General features: G+C 44.5%; 1 protein-coding gene across 2 annotated transcripts in view; it reads left to right on the top strand.

Annotated features, from left to right (window-relative positions):
- The window catches only part of RUNX1 (RUNX family transcription factor 1), a 118,324-nt gene that overhangs the window by 34,091 nt on the left and 65,128 nt on the right, over positions 1-19,105 (top strand). For both annotated transcript variants that reach the window (XM_073584634.1, XM_073584633.1), the window contains exon 3: positions 5,442-5,546. In XM_073584634.1, coding sequence (XP_073440735.1) covers positions 5,442-5,546 — 105 coding nt within the window. The remainder of the gene's footprint in view (positions 1-5,441; positions 5,547-19,105) is intronic.

Below are 19,105 nucleotides of genomic sequence, written 5' to 3'. Positions count from 1 at the left end.
AGGCGGAGTCTGCAAATAACGCTCAAAAAACACCGTAAATGGGAAATCGTACTCCGCCCCCTGCAGGAGGAAGAACAGAAGGTATCAGTGTTTGACCCGGAGTGTTCTTTTAAATGGAAATATTGTCGCACTAAAATTCCGCTTTCGCCGCTGTTGTTGTCTCCACACCCAGGTTTTCTTTGTATCTGGATAAAAATAGCCGGTCCTATTATAAATCTTTTTTTTTTTTTTAACACTGATGACATTAAAAATCCTTTTCACTTCTAAGGAATGACACCATAAGAACCTTCACATCTGCACTTATTCATCATGACCAGAGCGTCCCCGGTCAGACAGGTTTGACACATTCAGATCTGTTATTGCGTAAAACTGTTTTAATTCTCTCTGCAGTCTCTTAAAGGGGATGTCCAGCGTAAAATAAGAAGATGACATGTAGATAAAATCCTAAATGATCAAACTAATATACTTTATAGAAGAAAGGTGAGATATCAGTGGCCGTACTGATGGGAAGGGGGATGGCTGATTGCTCTGTAGCCAGCCCCCTTCGTTGTATATTAATCAGTCCTGATAATGGCGAGAAGGGGGATGGCTGATTGCTCTGTAGTCAGCCCCCTTCTCTACCTATAAATCAACCCTGAAACTGATGGGAAGGGGGATGGCTGATTGCTCTGTAGCCAGCCCCCTTTGTTGCATATAAATCAGCCCTGATAATGGCGAGAAGGGGGATGGCTGATTGCTCTGTAGTCAGCCCCTTCTCTACCTATAAATCAACCCTGAAACTGATGGGAAGGGCGATATCTGATTGCTCTGTAGCCAGCCCCCTTCTCTGCATATACATCAGCCCTGATACTGGCGGGAAGGGGATAGCTGATTGCTCTGTAGCCAGCCCCCTTCATTGCATATACATCAGCCCTGATACTAGTGAGAAGGGGATGGCTGATTGCTCTGATACCACCCCCTTCTCTGCATATACAGTACATCAGCCCTGATAATGGAGAGAAGGGGAATAGCTGATTGCTCTGTAGCCAGCCCCCTTCTCTGCATATGCATCAGCCCTGATAATGGAGAGAAGGGGAATAGCTGATTGCTCTGTAGCCAACCCCTTTCGTTGCATATAAATCAGCCCTGATACTGGTGGGAAGGGGGATGGCTGACTGCTCTGATACCACCCCCTTCTCTACTTATAAATCTTATAAATCAGCCCTGATGTTGATGGGAAGGGTGATGGCTTACCACTCTGTAGCCAGCCCCCTTCTCTACCTATAAATCAGCCCTGATACAGAATGGGCCCGTTGCCCCTCTTTTTTCAGCATCATTGGTACCTGTGGTCAGACCCACCACCTTTTATAATGTTTAAATCTATTCTAATGAGATGAGGAATACCCCATTAATCATGACATAATGAAAAGATCTACCACCTGATATTAGAATTTGAGCTTCTTATTTTTTTTCCAGGCCTTTGCTTGTTGTCAGTGACTTTCTTGCCTAAATCTGGAAGCTGAAGCCCTAAGATCTCACACAGCTGAGGGTTTGCTACAGCTGTAATGGAAAGTTATACATCTCTGTGGACTCTTCAGCTTTACTGTGTACTATCAGGACACTGGGGATTGGAGATAAAGGGGATGTCCGCTCAAAAAAAAGTTCCTTAGTGGCCTGGATCTATAAAACTCAACACACTGGATCCAGCTCCTTGTTTGGAGTTGTCTCCGAAATGCTGCAACCTGTGATTGGCTGCAGCGGACAAGAGACTCATCAGAAGACAGTGTAATGACGCACCGCTCCAGTTGTCTGCCCGCTCCTTGGGGGCCTTTTCTCGGACAACCCCTTTAAACATGTTAGGAATTTGAGGCATTTTTGGGACGTATTGAGCCCTCTAATAGCCGGGAGGTGATCTATTACCGCCACTTGCCCCCCATCCATCAGTTCCAGGTCTGAATGTGAATATCCGCCTTGTAATACTTCATTTTCCCTGTAGTGGCCGCTATGGGGAGAATTTGCAGCTGGCGGTATTTCTTAGTCTCAGGATTATAATTGGGGCCGCCCCTTTAATGATTCTAACATGCCGGGTGTTATATATCTATTATCTGAAGGTGTTTTATTATCATTTCTCTGGAATGCTGGACCCAGTCCCTTCACTTCTGTATGGTCAATTGTTTGCTCTTCATGGGAAATGGGAGCAGTTTGGTGCTAAAGTCTTTACACCCCTTTCTACAAACACGGATATAATGTCAATATTTAGGATTCGCACAGATATTGGGCATTTTCTAAATAAGCTTTATTTAATGATTGCATTGGCGAGCTGCCACAGAGGAGGGGCGCCAGACGCTTTTCTTCTACGTTTTTCTCGCCAGTCCCGGCAGATATCACCGGGCATCTCTGACACTGGTCACATACAAATAGTTTTCGTCTATCGTTTTGTGTACACAGCCTCCGTGCAGACATATGCATCTCCATGGTTACATCAAATCAGAAACCCTTTGTGTAGTCTGATCCTGCACAACCATTGCAAAAAGTATTCTATCGTTTTGGGTATACAGCTCCAATGCAGAACTATGTACCTGCATCGTTACTTTACTGCACTGTGTGTGACGTACGATCCTGCAGACGTGGCTCCCTCCACTCCCTCTGTCCATTCTTGCTACAGACAGTGCTACCGTTCTACCGTTTTGTGTATACAGCTCCAGTGTAGAGCTATGTGTCTCCATGGTTATTTTGCTGCCTAGAGAATAAGAAACGCTGTGCAGTCTGAATATTTCCAAAGTTATTTGACTTAATATTGTAAAAAAATAATATTGGTGGCAAAATTATACATACCCTTTACATTTTTTGTCACTTACCACGACGATCCAGCAACAGTCAGCTGTGTTACCTTTGATCAGACATTGCGGCTCTTATTGGATTATATTCCTCCGCAGGCCAGCTTCTTGCTAATGTAATGTTTGCAATCTTATAACGGCAATCCTGGTGATCTAACCAGCCCGAGTGTGTGCATAATTAGTGCAGGGCATCATTAATCTAGAATTACTTATGTAGGTGCGCCCAAATAATCTGCACCTGGCCAAAGTTCAGTCACAAGTTAAACACACACTTGTATATAAACTACAGTACAAGAGACTATGTAAAGTCATTTTTAGGCACAGAATTTTAGTTATTTTGAATCAGCATTCTGCCAGCACAATAGATGCTAGAACTTTCTTTATCTCACTTGCTAGCATGCATTGCCCCTTGAAGTGTTCAGTGGTCTACTTTGAATTTTGATGGTTAGGAGCAAAGAGACAAAGACCCTCCCCTACATCCTTTAGAGACAAAGACCCCCAATCCTGTAGAGAAATAAAGACCAGCTCCCACTTCCTGTGGAGACAAGGATCTGTCCCCACTTCCGCTTCAGCGACAAAGACCCGTCCCCTCTTCCTATAGACTCAAAGACCTGCCTTAACTTCCTGTAAAGAGACAAGAACCTTCCCCCTGTTCATGTAGTGAGGTAAAGATCCACCCACACTTTCTGTAAATAGACAAAAAAATACCCCTGTTCCTGTATGGAGACAAAGACCCATACCCACTTCTGTAAAGAGAAAAAGATTAGCCCCCAATTTCTGTAGAGACATAGACTCGCCCTCACTTCCTGTAGAGAGACAAAGATCCAGCCCCATTTCTGATAGCGAGACAAAGACCCCATACACTTCCTGTAGAGAGACAAAGACTCGTCCACACTTCCTGTAGTGAGATAAAGACCCGCACCCACTTCCTGTAGAGACAAAGACCTGCACCCACTTCCTGTAGAGACAAAGACCTGCACCCACTTCCTGTAGAGAGACAAAGACCAGCACCCACTTCCTGTAGAGAGACAAAGACCCACACCCACTTCCTGTAGAGAGACAAAGACCAGCACCCACTTCCTGTAGAGACAAAGACCAGTACCCACTTCCTGTAGAGACAAAGACCAGCACCCACTTCCTGTAGAGAGACAAAGACCCACACCCACTTCCTGTAGAGAGACAAAGACCAGCACCCACTTCCTGTAGAGAGACAAAGACCAGCACCCACTTCCTGTAGAGAGACAAAGACCAGCACCCACTTCCTGTAGAGACAAAGACCTGCACCCACTTCCTGTAGAGAGATAAAGACCCGTACCCACTTCCTGTAGAGACAAAGACCTGCACCCACTTCCTGTAGAGACAAAGACCAGCACCCACTTCCTGTAGAGACAAAGACCTGCACCCACGTCCTGTAGAGACAAAGACCTGCACCCACGTCCTGTAGAGACAAAGACCTGCACCCACTTCCTGTAGAGACAAAGACCTGCACCCACTTCCTGTAGAGAGACAAAGACCAGCACCCACTTCCTGTAGAGACAAAGACCAGCACCCACTTCCTGTAGAGAGACAAAGACCCGCACCCACTTCCTGTAGAGAGACAAAGACCAGCACCCACTTCCTGTAGAGAGACAAAGACCAGCACCCACTTCCTGTAGAGACAAAGACCAGCACCCACTTCCTGTAGAGACAAAGACCAGCACCCACTTCCTGTAGAGAGACAAAGACCTGCACCCACTTCCTGTAGAGAGACAAAGACCAGCACCCACTTCCTGTAGAGAGACAAAGACCTGCACCCACTTCCTGTAGAGAGACAAAGACCAGCACCCACTTCCTGTAGAGACAAAGACCTGCACCCACTTCCTGTAGAGAGACAAAGACCCGCACCCACTTCCTGTAGAGAGACAAAGACCTGCACCCACTTCCTGTAGAGAGACAAAGACCAGCACCCACTTCCTGTAGAGACAAAGACCAGCACCCACTTCCTGTAGAGAGACAAAGACCAGCACCCACTTCCTGTAGAGAGACAAAGACCAGCACCCACTTCCTGTAGAGACAAAGACCTGCACCCACTTCCTGTAGAGAGACAAAGACCTGCACCCACTTCCTGTAGAGACAAAGACCCGCACCCACTTCCTGTAGTGCAACAAAGACCAGCACCCACTTCCTGTAGAGAGACTAAGACCTGCCCCACATCCTGTAAAGAGACAAAGACCTGCACCCACTTCCCACATCCTGTAAAGAGACAAAGACCTGCACCCATTTGCTGCAATTTGTCTCTGTGTCTCTGATACTAGAGCAGGCAGGCAGTGGACAGCAAATCATACAGAAAGGAAGACACCAAGCGGCCGGCACTTTTTAGTATTTTTAGGGAAAGACGACATAACTTTTAGGTAAAGTGGTTTGCCAGATTGTCTGTTTATCACATTATCAAATGAGGTCAAGTTATCCAAACGATCGGTGGCCATTTAAATAATAAAATTATGTCCGCTTGCAGCCACCACTAGAGGGAGCTGAGTTCATACAGTCTGTTCAATATGCTCCCCCTAGTGGTGGAGTTGTCTTCTAATCATTGTATATTTTTGTTATATCTGTGTAATCGGCCATTTTATTTTTTTTTATTTAAAGGGAAAAGCTTCACACTTACCATCACGATCTTCACCAACCCTCCTCAAGTGGCTACCTACCATCGAGCCATTAAAATCACCGTGGACGGACCTCGGGAACCAAGACGTAAGATAATTTCACAGAAAATTACTACATGGAATTATATTTATATAGTGTGATTTTTTTATTATTATTTGTGCTGTATCGATATTAAAGGAACACTCCAGGTAGTCAGTTCATGGCATAACACAAAGGATCTGTTTTGTCTGGAGTTTTCCTTTAAGAGTGATTTTCTCTTTCTGTACAGCCCTTTATCCTTAGTATATCCTTAAAAGCCCCATATGCATTAGATATTGGTGGGATCGGTAATGTGTATGGGGGCCATATGACTCTCCCCCCGACAGATAATGTCAGGGAAGAGAAGGATTTGGCATGTTGGAGTTCCGATGGTCGTTCCTTTTGTTCTCATGTAGATAAGGCTCTGCCAGAGGGTCTCTCTAATAGAGAACACAGGAGAACTTAGCCGGGACCCAAGGGGAAGTCAGGGGGCTAGATTTCAGTCAGCCAAACAGTACTCTAAAGTTTATGGGGTGATAAGGTTTTTAATCTCCAGGTTGTTCAGCAATCATCTTTCTTTTTGGTCAAATGATCCATGAAGCTTCACGTACGGAAGGTTCTTCTATTTACTATACAGTGTACTGCCTCTCCATGATGCACAGACTTGTTTTAGGCCCTTTTTTGTTTAGGCTCAAGAAATCCTTATGAGATTACACAGGAAATTAGTCAGCTTGAAGATGAAAACAATCAAAGCTAAAGCAAACCATGAACATTAGATATGAGTCGACTGAAAGCTTTCAACCGGATTTGCCGACCATTTCGTGTGCATGGAGGACATCCCGATTCTCCCGTTTGGATCCAGCTAGTACCATCCTTTTGTTCTTGAAGGAGATAACCTGACACTAGAAGTCAGTCAGCGACCTACGACACTCTCCCCATTCAGAACTCATTTAAGATTGACCCTTTTTTTTCTGCCCAACAGTGGGGAAAAGTCGGTACAGGAATAGATGATTGCCCGGTCTCACCAAAATTGTCCAGGTCCGGCACTCTTAAGGACCCTATATACATTAGGCTAAAGTTGGCCAAACCCATCGACATCGGTGGGATTGGCTGACTGTCTAATGTGCATCGGGGCAGCACGGTGGCTCAGTAGTTAGCAGCACTGTTGGGGTCTTGGCTTCAAACCTCCACCAAGGACAACATCTGTAATCAGGACCTTTGTATTTTCTCCTCGTGTTTGCGTGGGTTTCCTCTGGTTTCCTTCCACACTCCAAAGACATACTGATAGGGGATTTAAGTGGTGAGCCACGCTCCTAAGTATGGGGGGGTCATATCCCTCCATAGTGGGGGATAATTAAAGGGATTTTTCAGAAGGTAAGCCATAATTAATTGATTGGTGGAGATTAGACCCTTAGGACCCCGGCTCTTCAGCACTTGCTGTAGATCTTTGGTCCTTTCTTCTGATGGTCAGAGGGGGTATTGAACGTACGACCCCATGAATCAAACACCCCCCCCACACACACACACTTTTATGGTTCATTGTGGGATATGTTTTCACTTTTATCTTAGCTTTACGTTATGGCTAATTGATTTCTCAGAATTACCCCGCTACAGGCTAGCACTGGCAACTTTTTCCATTGGAACGCTTGTCCACGCGCCAAGTTCCGAGATACATCTATTTTTTTTTTATATATGTCTAACGCGAAAGCCTTACCCATCCAGCCGAAGAAGACAATGGATGACTTGTTGCTCAGCAGACTAATCTACATCTGCTATTTCTGAGAACAAACAATTGTCTACCTCCTTCTATATTTAGACGCTAATCCTACCCAACAAAAAATGGCACGGTGACTGCAGGTCACGGAGGAGGTAAGGCAGGTGTATGACTGGGACATCTACAATCCATCGCTCGGTGACTTGTTTAGATATAAACAGGTTATCGTGCTGCTTGGACCCCAGCAATCAACTATGATCTATAGAAGAACCTCACAGCATGTTTTCAATTTTCCTACAGCTCCCCCGCAGGATAAATCAAGCATTACACCAATGCATATGTTGTTCCTGTAATACATGTTCTAGGTCCTCCAGAGAGACAGTCTTTTTAGTGTCTCTATACTCAAGCTCATAAATTAGGGTCATTAATAAATGAGTAGTGGGAACTTACCAATTCCAAAGTCCCATGTGAATGGAGTGATAGTGCACCTGCGCCATCATAACTTTATTCACTTCTATGGGAGCAGTAACGTGTATGCGCAATCATAGTTGTATTCAATCTGCGGTATCAGTAGTGCGCATGCACGATCATCACTAGATTCATTTCTATGGGAATGATACTGTGCATGCGCGATCATAACTATATTCACTTCCATGGGAGCAGTAGTGCACTTGTGTGATCATAGCTGTATTAATCATAGCAATATTAATATTTATTGGAGTAGTAGTGCACATGCGTTAAAATAGCTATATCGCCTTCTATGAGAGCAGTAGTGCACATGCGTGATCGTAAGTTTATGGTATATTTTCTTCTATGGTGGGAGTAGTGCACATGTGCAATCACACGTATATTACCTAATATGGGATCAGTAGTGCACATATACAGTCATTGCTATATTCACTTCTATGGGAGCTGTAATGCGCATGCACAGTCATAGCTATATTCACTTCTATGGGTGTGGTAATGCGCATGCACAGTCATAGCTATATTCACTTCTATGGGTGTGGTAAAGTGCATGCATAGTCATAACTATATACACTTCTATGGGTGTGGTAATGCGCATGCACAGTCATAGCTATATTCACTTCTATAGGTGTGGTAATGCGCATGCACAGTCATAGCTATATTCACTTCTATGGGTGTGGTAAAGTGCATGCATAGTCATAACTATATACACTTCTATGGGTGTGGTAATGTGCATGCACAGTCATAGCTATATTCACTTCTATAGGTGTAGTAATGCGCATGCACAGTCATAGCTATATTCACTTTGGGTGTGGTAATGCGCGTGCACAGTCATAGCTATATTCACTTCTTTGGGTGTGGTAATGCGCATGCACAGTCATAACTATATTCACTTCTTTGGGTGTGGTAATGTGCATGCACAGTCATAGCTATATTCACTTCTATGGGTGTGGTAATGCGCATGCACAGTCATAGCTATATTCACTTCTTTGGGTGTGGTAATGCGCATGTACAGTCATAGCTATATTCACTTCTATGGGTGTAGTAATGCGCATGCACAGTCATAGCTATATTCACTTCTATAGGTAATAATAATAATAATAATAAATTTTATTTTTATAGCGCCGACATATTCCGCAGCACTTTACATTTCAGAGGGGATTTGTACAGACAATAGACATTACAGCATAACAATAATCACATACAGTAGATTATAACAAATACCAAGAGGAGTGAGGGCCCTGCTCGCAAGCTTACAGTCTATGAGGAAAGAGGTAGACACGAAAGGTGGGTGGTAACAGTTGCCCTGATTGTATGGACCAGCCATAATGTTAAGTGTGTAACAGTACAGACACAGAGGGCTAATGGATGCATAAAGCATGTGGGAACATGATGCTGGGAACCTGGTTATGGTAAAATTTTTGGCTCTGCCACACAGGGATAGGTTAGGTTAATGTGTTGAGGCGATAGGCCAGTCTGAATAAATGCGTTTTCAGGACACGCTTAAAATTGTGGGGATTGGGGACTAATCGTATTGACCTGGGAAGTGCATTCCAAAGAATTGGCGCGGCACGTGTAAAGTCTTGGAGACGGGAGTGGGAGGTTCTGACTATTGAGGATACTAACCTCAGGTCATCAGCAGAACGGAGGGCGCGGGTAGGGTGGTATACTGAAACAAGGGAGGAGATGTAGGGTGGTGCTGAGCCATGGAGGGCTTTGTGGGTGAGGGTAATAAGTTTATACTGAATTCTGGAGTGGATGGGTAGCCAGTGTAATGACTGGCACAAGGTAGAGGCATCGGTGTAACGATTGGTGAGGAATATGATCCTGGCTGCAGCATTCAAGACAGATTGGAGAGGGGAGAGTTTTGTAAGAGGGAGACCGATTAGAAGAGAGTTACAATAGTCGAGACGAGAATGAATAAGAGAAACAGTAAGAGTTTTTGCAGAGTCAAAAGTAAGAAAAGGTCGAATTCTAGAAATGTTTTTGAGGTGCAGATGACAAGAGCGAGCCAGTGATCGAATGTGGGGGGCAAAGGAAAGCTCGGAATCAAGTATGACCCCAAGACAGCGGGCATGTTGCTGGGGAGTAATAGTGGAACCACAGACGGAAATGGCAATGTCGGGTGTAGGTACATTAGTAGCGGGAGGAAATACAAGGAGTTCAGTCTTTGATAGGTTCAGTTTCAGATATAGTGAGGACATGATATTAGACACAGCGTTTAGACAATCGCCAGTGTTTTCTAGAAAGGCTGGCGTGATGTCAGGAGAAGAAGCGTATAATTGGGTGTCATCAGCATAGAGATGGTACTGGAAACCAAATCTACTGATTGTTTGACCAATAGGGGCAGTGTACAAGGAGAAGAGGAGGGGGCCTAGAACCGATCCTTGAGGAACCCCAACAGTAAGAGGAAGGTGAGAGGAGGAGGAACCGGCAAAAGAAACAGTAAAGGAGCGGTCGGAGAGATAGGAGGAGAACCAGGAGAGAACGGTGTCCTTGAGGCCAATGGAACGGAGCATAGTGAGGAGGAGCTGATGATCCACAGTGTCGAATGCTGCAGAGAGATCCAAGAGAATTAGCATGGAGTAATGACCATTTGATTTAGCTGTTAGCAGATCATTAGAGACTTTAGTGAGGGCAGTTTCAGTGGAGTGTAAAGAGCGGAAACCGGATTGGAGAGGGTCGAGAACAGAGTTTTCTGAGAGATAGCGGATAAGACGGGAGTGGACCAGGCGTTCCAGGAGTTTAGAGATGAAGGGAAGATTAGAGACAGGTCTATAGTTAGCGGCACAATTTTGGTCGAGGGATGGTTTTTTAAGTAGTGGATGTATGATGGCATGCTTAAATGAGGAGGGAAAAATACCAGAAGAGAGAGAGAGGTTAAATATTTTAGTTAGGTGAGGGGTGACAGCAGGGGAAAGGGACTGGAGGAGATGTGACGGAAATGGGTCACTGGTGCAAGTAGTTGGGCGAGAAGATGCAAGGAGCCTGCTTACTTCTTCTTCTGTGACTAGTTCAAAATCAGAGAGTGAGTTAGATGCAGTGGGGGAGGGAGGACAGTGCATGGTATGAGGGGATTTGGAGATAATTTCCTGTCGGATCTGGTCAATTTTTTCTTTGAAGTAATTGGCCAGATCGTCAGCTCGGAGCTCAGTGGTTGGGGCCTGTACTCTTGGATTGAGTAGAGAATGAAAAGTGTCAAAGAGACGTTTCGGGTTATTGGACAGTGAGATGATGAGGGTGTTGAAATAGGTTTGTTTGGAGAGGTGAAGGGCAGTGTTGTATGTTCTAAGCATAAACTTAAAATGGATGAAATCTTCGTGTAGATTGGATTTTCTCCACAGACGTTCGGCGCACCTGGAGCACCGCTGCAGGAAACGTGTTTGCACCGTGTGCCAGGGTTGTCGCCGTCTGCGTTGTGGTGTTCTATTTATAGGGGGTGCAAATTCATCCAGGGCAGTTTGAAGTGTTTCATTGTAATGCTTCAAAGCAGAATCAGGACATGAGAGGGAGGAGATAGGGGCCAATGAAGACTGCAAGTTCTTCAGAAGTTTCTGGGTGTTAATGGCCTGTGTGTTTCTATAAGTCTGGACAGTGGGGGTGACCTGAGCAGCCTGGCAGTTCTTTATAGAGAATGAAAGAAGATTGTGGTCAGAGAGCGGGAGAGGGGAGTTTGCAAAATCATCCACTGCACAAAGCCGAGAGAAGACCAAGTCGAGGGAGTTTCCGTCTTCATGCGTTGGAGAATTAGTAAGCTGCGAAAGGCCAAATGAGGAGGTTAGAGATAAAAGGTGAGTAGCAGATGGGGAGAGGGGAAGAGCAATGGGGATGTTGAAATCTCCCATGATGAGGGTAGGGATGTCACAGGAGAGAAAATGTGGAAGCCAAGTGGCAAAATGATCCAGGAACTGATGGGAGGGGCCGGGAGGACGATATACCACCGCCACTCGCATGGAGAAGGGGGTGTAGAGTCTGACGGCATGGACCTCAAAAGAAGGGAAGACAAGTGAGGGTAGTTGAGGGATAACCTGAAAGGTACATTTTGGTGATAGGAGCAGACCAACGCCTCCACCAGCTCTATTGTCTGATCTTGGGGTATGAGAGAAGTGTAGCCCCCCGTATGAAAGAGCAGCAGCAGCGGTAGTATCTGACTGCTGGATCCAGGTTTCAGTAAGAGCCAGAAGGTTAAGAGAATTAGAAAGGAAGAAGTCATGAATGAAGGAGAGTTTGTTACACACTGAGCGAGAATTCCAAAGTGCACAATTAAGAGAGACAGATGGCATGCAGGGAATATTAATAAGATTAGAGGGGTTTCTGAGTGTAGCAGTGGGGGGGTTTGACTTTCTATAACATGGGGGACCAGGGTTGGGAGCAATGTCTCCTGCAACTAGGAGAAGGAGGATAGAAAGAGTGAGCAGATGGTTAAGTGATTTGTGAGAGCGTCTCTGGTGTTGAATGGTGGGACTGGCTGGATCTGTGCAATTTAACAATGTGAAAAGAGCATGAGTGCTATACATAGGAGAGGAAAGGAGCGAGGGGCCAATATGGATGGAGTGTGGAGAGTTAATGCCAGGGCGGTGGATGTGTGTGAATGCAGCGGCCAGGATAAAAATTACACAAATGCATATGGTATATATTTGTTGTACTCCAAATGTACAGGGAATAGATGTATATAAATGTCTTACCTGTTTCCTGCCCTGTCTAACTGCCATGTTATAACTGCCAGTAGTACTTTGATACATGTACTTCGATTACATGTGCATAAATGCCACCCCTGCATGTGTGGTAATGCGCATGCACAGTCATAGCTATATTCACTTCTTTGGGTGTTGTAATGCGCATGCACTGTCATAGCTATATTCACTTCTATAAGTGTGGTATGCGCATACACAGTCATAGCTATATTCACTTCTTTGGGTGTGGTAATGCACATGCACAGTCATAGCTATATTCCCTTCTGTGGGAGCTGTAGTGCACATACGTGATCACATTTATATTTTCTTCTATGAGATCAGTTGTACTCATGCGCGATCAATGCTATATTCACTTCTATGTGAGCAGTAAGGCTCATGCACAATCATACCTATATTCACTTCTGTGGGCGTGTGTGTGGTCATAGCTACATTCACTTCTATGGGATCAGTAGTGCACATGCACAGTCATAGCTATATTCACTTCTATGGCACTGGTAGTGCGCATGCGCAATCATAGCTGTTTTTGATTGTCACCCAGCTTTCTGTATAGCAAATCTACCAGCAGAATAGCACGTTGTCTCAGGGGATGGCAGTAGGTGCACGTTATAACGCCGCCTCCCCTGGTGGCGGTAATATATTGTAGTGTAAGATTTAGTGCGGCTGCATTTACAGCTTCTTTTACGGGGAGAGCTGCAGTAATCTTGTAATTCCCCAGACCCCACTAAAGCTTATGAAGTATTAGAGGACTTCCGTAAACTCTATCCTGACTGTTTTCATTAAACACTGGTTTGGCCAAACGCCACAAGGTTCTCTAAACCTTCATTAATCAAAATGCAGCTAATTATATTTGGGCAGGTGGCCTAGGAGGGTCCGGACGGGGTGGTCTGGGGGGCTGTGAGCTGCATGAAAGTCATAGAAAATATAATATAAGGACAATGTGGACTGCAATCACTATAAATAAGAGATGACAACTTTCATGTTCTTTGAGCATATTTTATTATTTTGTGCCTTCCATCCATTATTCCTCCTGGAAATATATGAATAAATTAAGAAAAAAATGGGAGTTTTGTCGGTGGGTGTGGTTTGGGATGATGTCAGCACTGATTGGACAGCGTCAGAGTCTTTAGGGGCACACCCCCATTAATAAAGGGAAATTACATTTTCCAGGAGGAGTAATGGAGGAACAACATAAAAAAATCTCAAATTTGAGGGGGGGTTGAAGATCAGACAGGGATCAGACAGATCCTCTTTAAATATAAAAGTTTTCTGGTTTATCTGTAAGAAATTTATCACTAACTTAAAAAAAAAAGTTCTGTAACTTTGTGTTGTGAAGTTTCATCCAAGATCTCTGCTGACTGTCAGTGAATGGAAAACTCAACTTTACATCAATAGACTGAAAAGTGACCTAACGCCTCTCACAGCTGAGGGTTTGCTACATAGCCATGAAAATTTATAGATCCCGGCTTCTTGGGTTTTTTTTTTTTTTTGGGGGGGGGCTTCCTGGGGGTCGTAGTTTTGCAACAGATTTAGGCTCTAGTGTGAATCTATAGATTATTCCATGGTGACGAGGCGCTGAGAAATCCTCCAGAGCAGGCCATATCCGCCTGATGACAGTGACTCACGCAGGTAACCGGAGAAAGCCCATGTCTATGTGGGTGGCTCCGGGGCTTGTTCCTTCATTTCACCTCTCAGCAATTACCGTGCACTTAATAGGTATGTATAACTCATCATGTAGGAGGAAAAAAAGAGCAGCAAGGACAACAACAGCTCCCTAATCCACACTGAGCTCATTACCTACAGGGCCGTTTAACCCCTGCACTGCTGGATATAACTAAGCCTATCCCTTATGCCCTATGTGAGTGCACGGAGATAATATTTAGGTGCCCCTTTATTGGACAGGATTACAAAGAGTGACTTCACCCCTTCTGGGAACATCACAAAGGGGACGTCATTAACCCCCCAACCAACCCATTGCCAATCCTGGACAGAAGGTTGAATGTAGTAGATTTGAAATTGCCATTCAAAGTGGACCTGTCATTCGAAAAAATATATATATTTTTTTACCTGGTGTAAATGCCCCTGTTCTCCTGAATCCGGCGTTGTTTTTCTTTTCTTCCTGCGCCTCTCCGTTCCTGAGATATGGCCTCTTCTCTATATATAAATCTAGTCTTTTTAGCCAAGGAGGTGTTGCTTCAAATGTTTCCTGTGGGCGTATTTATGAGAACCACACCCACTTGGTTAAAAAGACTAGATTTATGTAAAAAGAAGAATGGGCCATATCTCAGGAACCGAGAGGCTCAGGAACAAAAGAAAAACAACGTTGGATTCAGGAGAACGGCGGCATTTACGCCGGGTAATTCCATATTTATTGCAAGCGACAGGTCATCTTTCATATTGTAGCAAGTTAGTCAGCAGTCCTATGTAAAAGCACAGAAAAGGCAGCTCTGCTACATTTATTTCTATTTTATTCTTTCTCTATACGTGAGATTAGGTATTTTTAAAAGGTGTCGTCTCCACCCCAATCCCAATCCCTTTCTGATCTCCACAGGACTCCTTCTCCCTGCAGGGTATGGCGGTCTTCCAGATATATGGCCATACAAAGATGGGTCAAACAGCATTGCTGGGACTTGTAGTCCCACAATGCCTTTTATATATATATATATATATATATATATATATATATATATATATATATATCTAATATATAAAGCTCAAGTGTGTGTATGTCCGGGATTGGCATCCGCACCGTCGCAGCTACAGCCACAAAATTTGGCACAGTCACACGTCTGGACCCGGAGAGTGTCCTAGGCTATGTTGTGAGGCGAAATTTTAACCCTGCGCGTTCCAATTCACCAAACAATTTTGCCCCTATCTACATAATGGGGAAAAAGTGTGTGTATATCAAGCCCCGCCGCTCATTATGATGTCATAATGGTTGCCATGGCGACGCTGATGTCATCATAGGTTGCAAGCCCCGCCGCTCATTATGATGTCATAATGGCTGACTATGGGATGAAGGATATGTATGACGGGTATATGGGCACGGGACTATAGGATGGAGGATATGTATGATGGGTAAATGGGCACTCGACTATGGGATGGAGGATATGTATGACGGGTATATGGGCACAGGACTATGGGATGGAGGATATGTATGATGGGTATATGGGCATGAGACTATGGGATGGAGGATGTGTGATGGGTATATGGGCACGGAACTATAGGATGGAGGATATGTATGATGGGTAAATGGGCACTCGACTATGGGATGGAGGATATGTATGATGGGTATATGGGCATGAGACTATGGGATGGAGGATGTATGATGGGTATATGGGCATGAGACTATGGGATGGAGGATGTATGATGGGTATATGGGCACGGAACTATAGGATGGAGGATATGTATGATGGGTAAATGGGCACTCGACTATGGGATGGAGGATATGTATGACGGGTATATGGGCACAGGACTATGGGATGGAGGATATGTATGATGGGTATATGGGCACAGGACTATGGGATGGAGGATATGTATGATGGGTATATGGGCACGGGACTATAGGATGGAGGATATGTATGATGGGTAAATGGGCACTCGACTATGGGATGGAGTATATGTATGACGGGTATATGGGCAAAGGACTATGGGATGGAGGATATGTATGATGGGTATATGGGCACAGGACTATGGGATGGAGGATGTGTGATGGGTATATGGGCACGGAACTATGGGATGGAGGATATGTATGACGGGTATATGGGCACAGGACTATGGGATGGAGGATGTGTGATGGGTATATGGGTATGGGACTATGGGATGGAGGATGTGTGATGGGTATATGGGCACTCGACTATGGGATGGAGGATATGTATGATGGGTATATGGGCACGGGACTATGGGATGGAGGATGTGTGATGGGTATATGGGCACTCGACTATGGGATGGTGGATATGTATGATGGGTATATGGGCACTCGACTATGGGATGGAGGATATGTATGATGGGTATATGGGCACTCGACTATGGGATGGAGGCTATGTATGACGGGTATATGGGCACAGGACTATGGGATGGAGGATATGTGATGGGTATATGGGCACGGGACTATGGGATGGAGGATGTGTGATGGGTATATGGGCACTCGACTATGGGATGGTGGATATGTATGATGGGTATATGGGCACTCGACTATGGGATGGAGGATATGTATGATGGGTATATGGGCACTCGACTATGGGATGGAGGATATGTATGATGGGTATATGGGCACGGGACTATGGGATGGTGGATATGTATGATGGGTATATGGGCACTCGACTATGGGATGGTGGATATGTATGATGGGTATATGGGCACTCGACTATGGGATGGTGGATATGTATGATGGGTATATGGGCACTCGACTATGGGATGGTGGATATGTATGATGGGTATATGGGCACTCGACTATGGGATGGAGGATATGTATGATGGGTATATGGGCACAGGACTATGGGATGGAGGATATGTATGATGGGTATATGGGCACTCGACTATGGGATCGTGGATATGTACGATGGGTATATGGGCACTCGACTATGGGATGGAGGATATGTATGATGGGTATATGGGCACAGGACTATGGGATGGTGGATATGTATGATGGGTATATGGGCACTCGACTATGGGATCGTGGATATGTACGATGGGTATATGGGCACTCGACTATGGGATGGAGGATATGTATGATGGGTATATGGGCACAGGACTATGGGATGGTGGATATGTATGATGGGTATATGGGCACTCGACTATGGGATGGAGGATATGTATGATGGGTATATGGGCACAGGACTATGGGATGGTGGATATGTATGATGGGTATATGGGCACTCGACTATGGGATGGTGGATATGTACGATGGGTATATGGGCATGGGACTATGGGATGGAGGATGATTATAATTTGCTATAACTAACCACAGTTAGTTACTATGCCCGGGCAGCGCCGGGCTCTTCAGCTAGTATATATATACAATATATATATATATATATATATATATATTCTAGTCTTTTTTTATTGAGAAGAAGCCAAGGATATGTTGTACTCTCTGTGCAGTATAATTATATTCCTGACACTATAAATAGGAGATCCTTTTTCTAGCGAAACTACAACTTAGGAGCAGAGACAGACCATCAGAGCGACCTGGAGGAATGTTAATTTCATACTACGGCCACCGCAATAACCTCTAATCTCAGGTAATAACTGGCTGCGAGGACGGAGGCGTGTTCTGATCCGCTCTTTTTTTTTTCTGTTTATTATCTTAATATCTATTGCCCAAACTTGCAGCCGGTCTGATTGGCAGTCGCTCTCAGCGGAGCTGTTTGCAGCGATCTCACGAGTGACGGAGTCGATTGCCAAGTGTCGTTCTAACTTGGTGCTGTTTTCCAAATGGTTTGCTGACTACTCCACAGTCGTCAGATACATTATCTTATTAGCCTCTTTAATAGCGCGCTGGAATGTTCTTTCGTATAAGCAGCATCTGGGGATGGATATATGTGGAAAAATACGAACAAGTGCTTTTACGGTAAAGGGCTGTCGGGGGGATGCGGATCCTATGATTTTTCCACGAAAACTTTCTTCATTCTACATGAAGGATATTTGCTTTGCGGAAAAGGATGACTTTCCTTAAAGAGGAACCATCAATTGCCATAAATATACATATTTTTTTGGTGTAAATGCCGCCGTTCTCCTGAATCCGGCGTTGTTTTTCTTTTGTTTCTGCTCCTCTCCGTTCCTGAGATACGGCCCATTCTTTCCTTTATATAAATTTGGTCTTGTTAGCCAACTGGGTGTGGAAATCATGACGACGCCCACAGAGAAGAGTGGCTTACCACGCCTACTTGGCTAACAGGTCTGGATTGATATACAGGGAAGAGAGGGTCGTATCTCAGGAACGGAGAGGAGTAGGGACAAAAGAAAAATATCGCCGGATTCAGGAGAACAGCGGCATTTACACCTGGTTAAAAAAAATAGATATTTATTGCAAGTAACCGATCCTCTTTAAGTAGACCAGGAGAATAAGGGAGTGTTCCATGCATGCAAATTATCTCTCTCCTAAGAAATCTATCTCACTGAGCCATTTAACATAAGTAGCGACATTAGTCATGTCAGATACCCCTTCTGCAGACAATTGTTTCAGCAGAAGTGACTTAGGGGTTGGCTAACCCCAATAGGTGTTACTAGACAAATTAACACAAGATAGTTTTACTTCTTCCCAATGGACAGCTAATTTGCATACATGAAAGATAGGAACGGGGTACAAAGAAGAAAATATAATGTTTACCAGGTCAGGTTTTACTGCATTACCCATGAATTGACCACCACAACTGGCAATCATGAGTTCCAATAGGACTTGGAGTGTTGATGAGTAAGGAAGTGTGTCATGTGACCTCTCCCAGCTCTTCCAATTGGCTTAAAGGGGTATTCTATTTCAGAAAAATTAAGGTTATTTATACAGTGAAAATGTATACAATTTTCTGACCTACTTTCTATATCAATTCCTCACACTAATCATGGGTAGACTTTCCTTCACTCAGAAAAAAAGATTCAGTTTATTTACCTGAGCCTGTATCTAAATACAGTACGTAGACTAAGGCAGAGAGGCTTGGCGGTAGCACTAAACCGGTGGCCTCTATGGATAGTTAATAGCCCCAACTAACGTCAGCCAAACTAGCTAATATTGGGGGGATCAGCTGGCAGTCCAATATGTA

Source organism: Dendrobates tinctorius, unplaced genomic scaffold, assembly GCF_039654945.1.
Source record: "Dendrobates tinctorius isolate UK_male_01 unplaced genomic scaffold, ASM3965494v1 ptg000084l, whole genome shotgun sequence".
NCBI lineage: Eukaryota > Metazoa > Chordata > Amphibia > Anura > Dendrobatidae > Dendrobates > Dendrobates tinctorius.
Note: the sequence above shows the minus strand (reverse complement) of the source record. Positions and strands in the feature narration are given on the sequence as shown.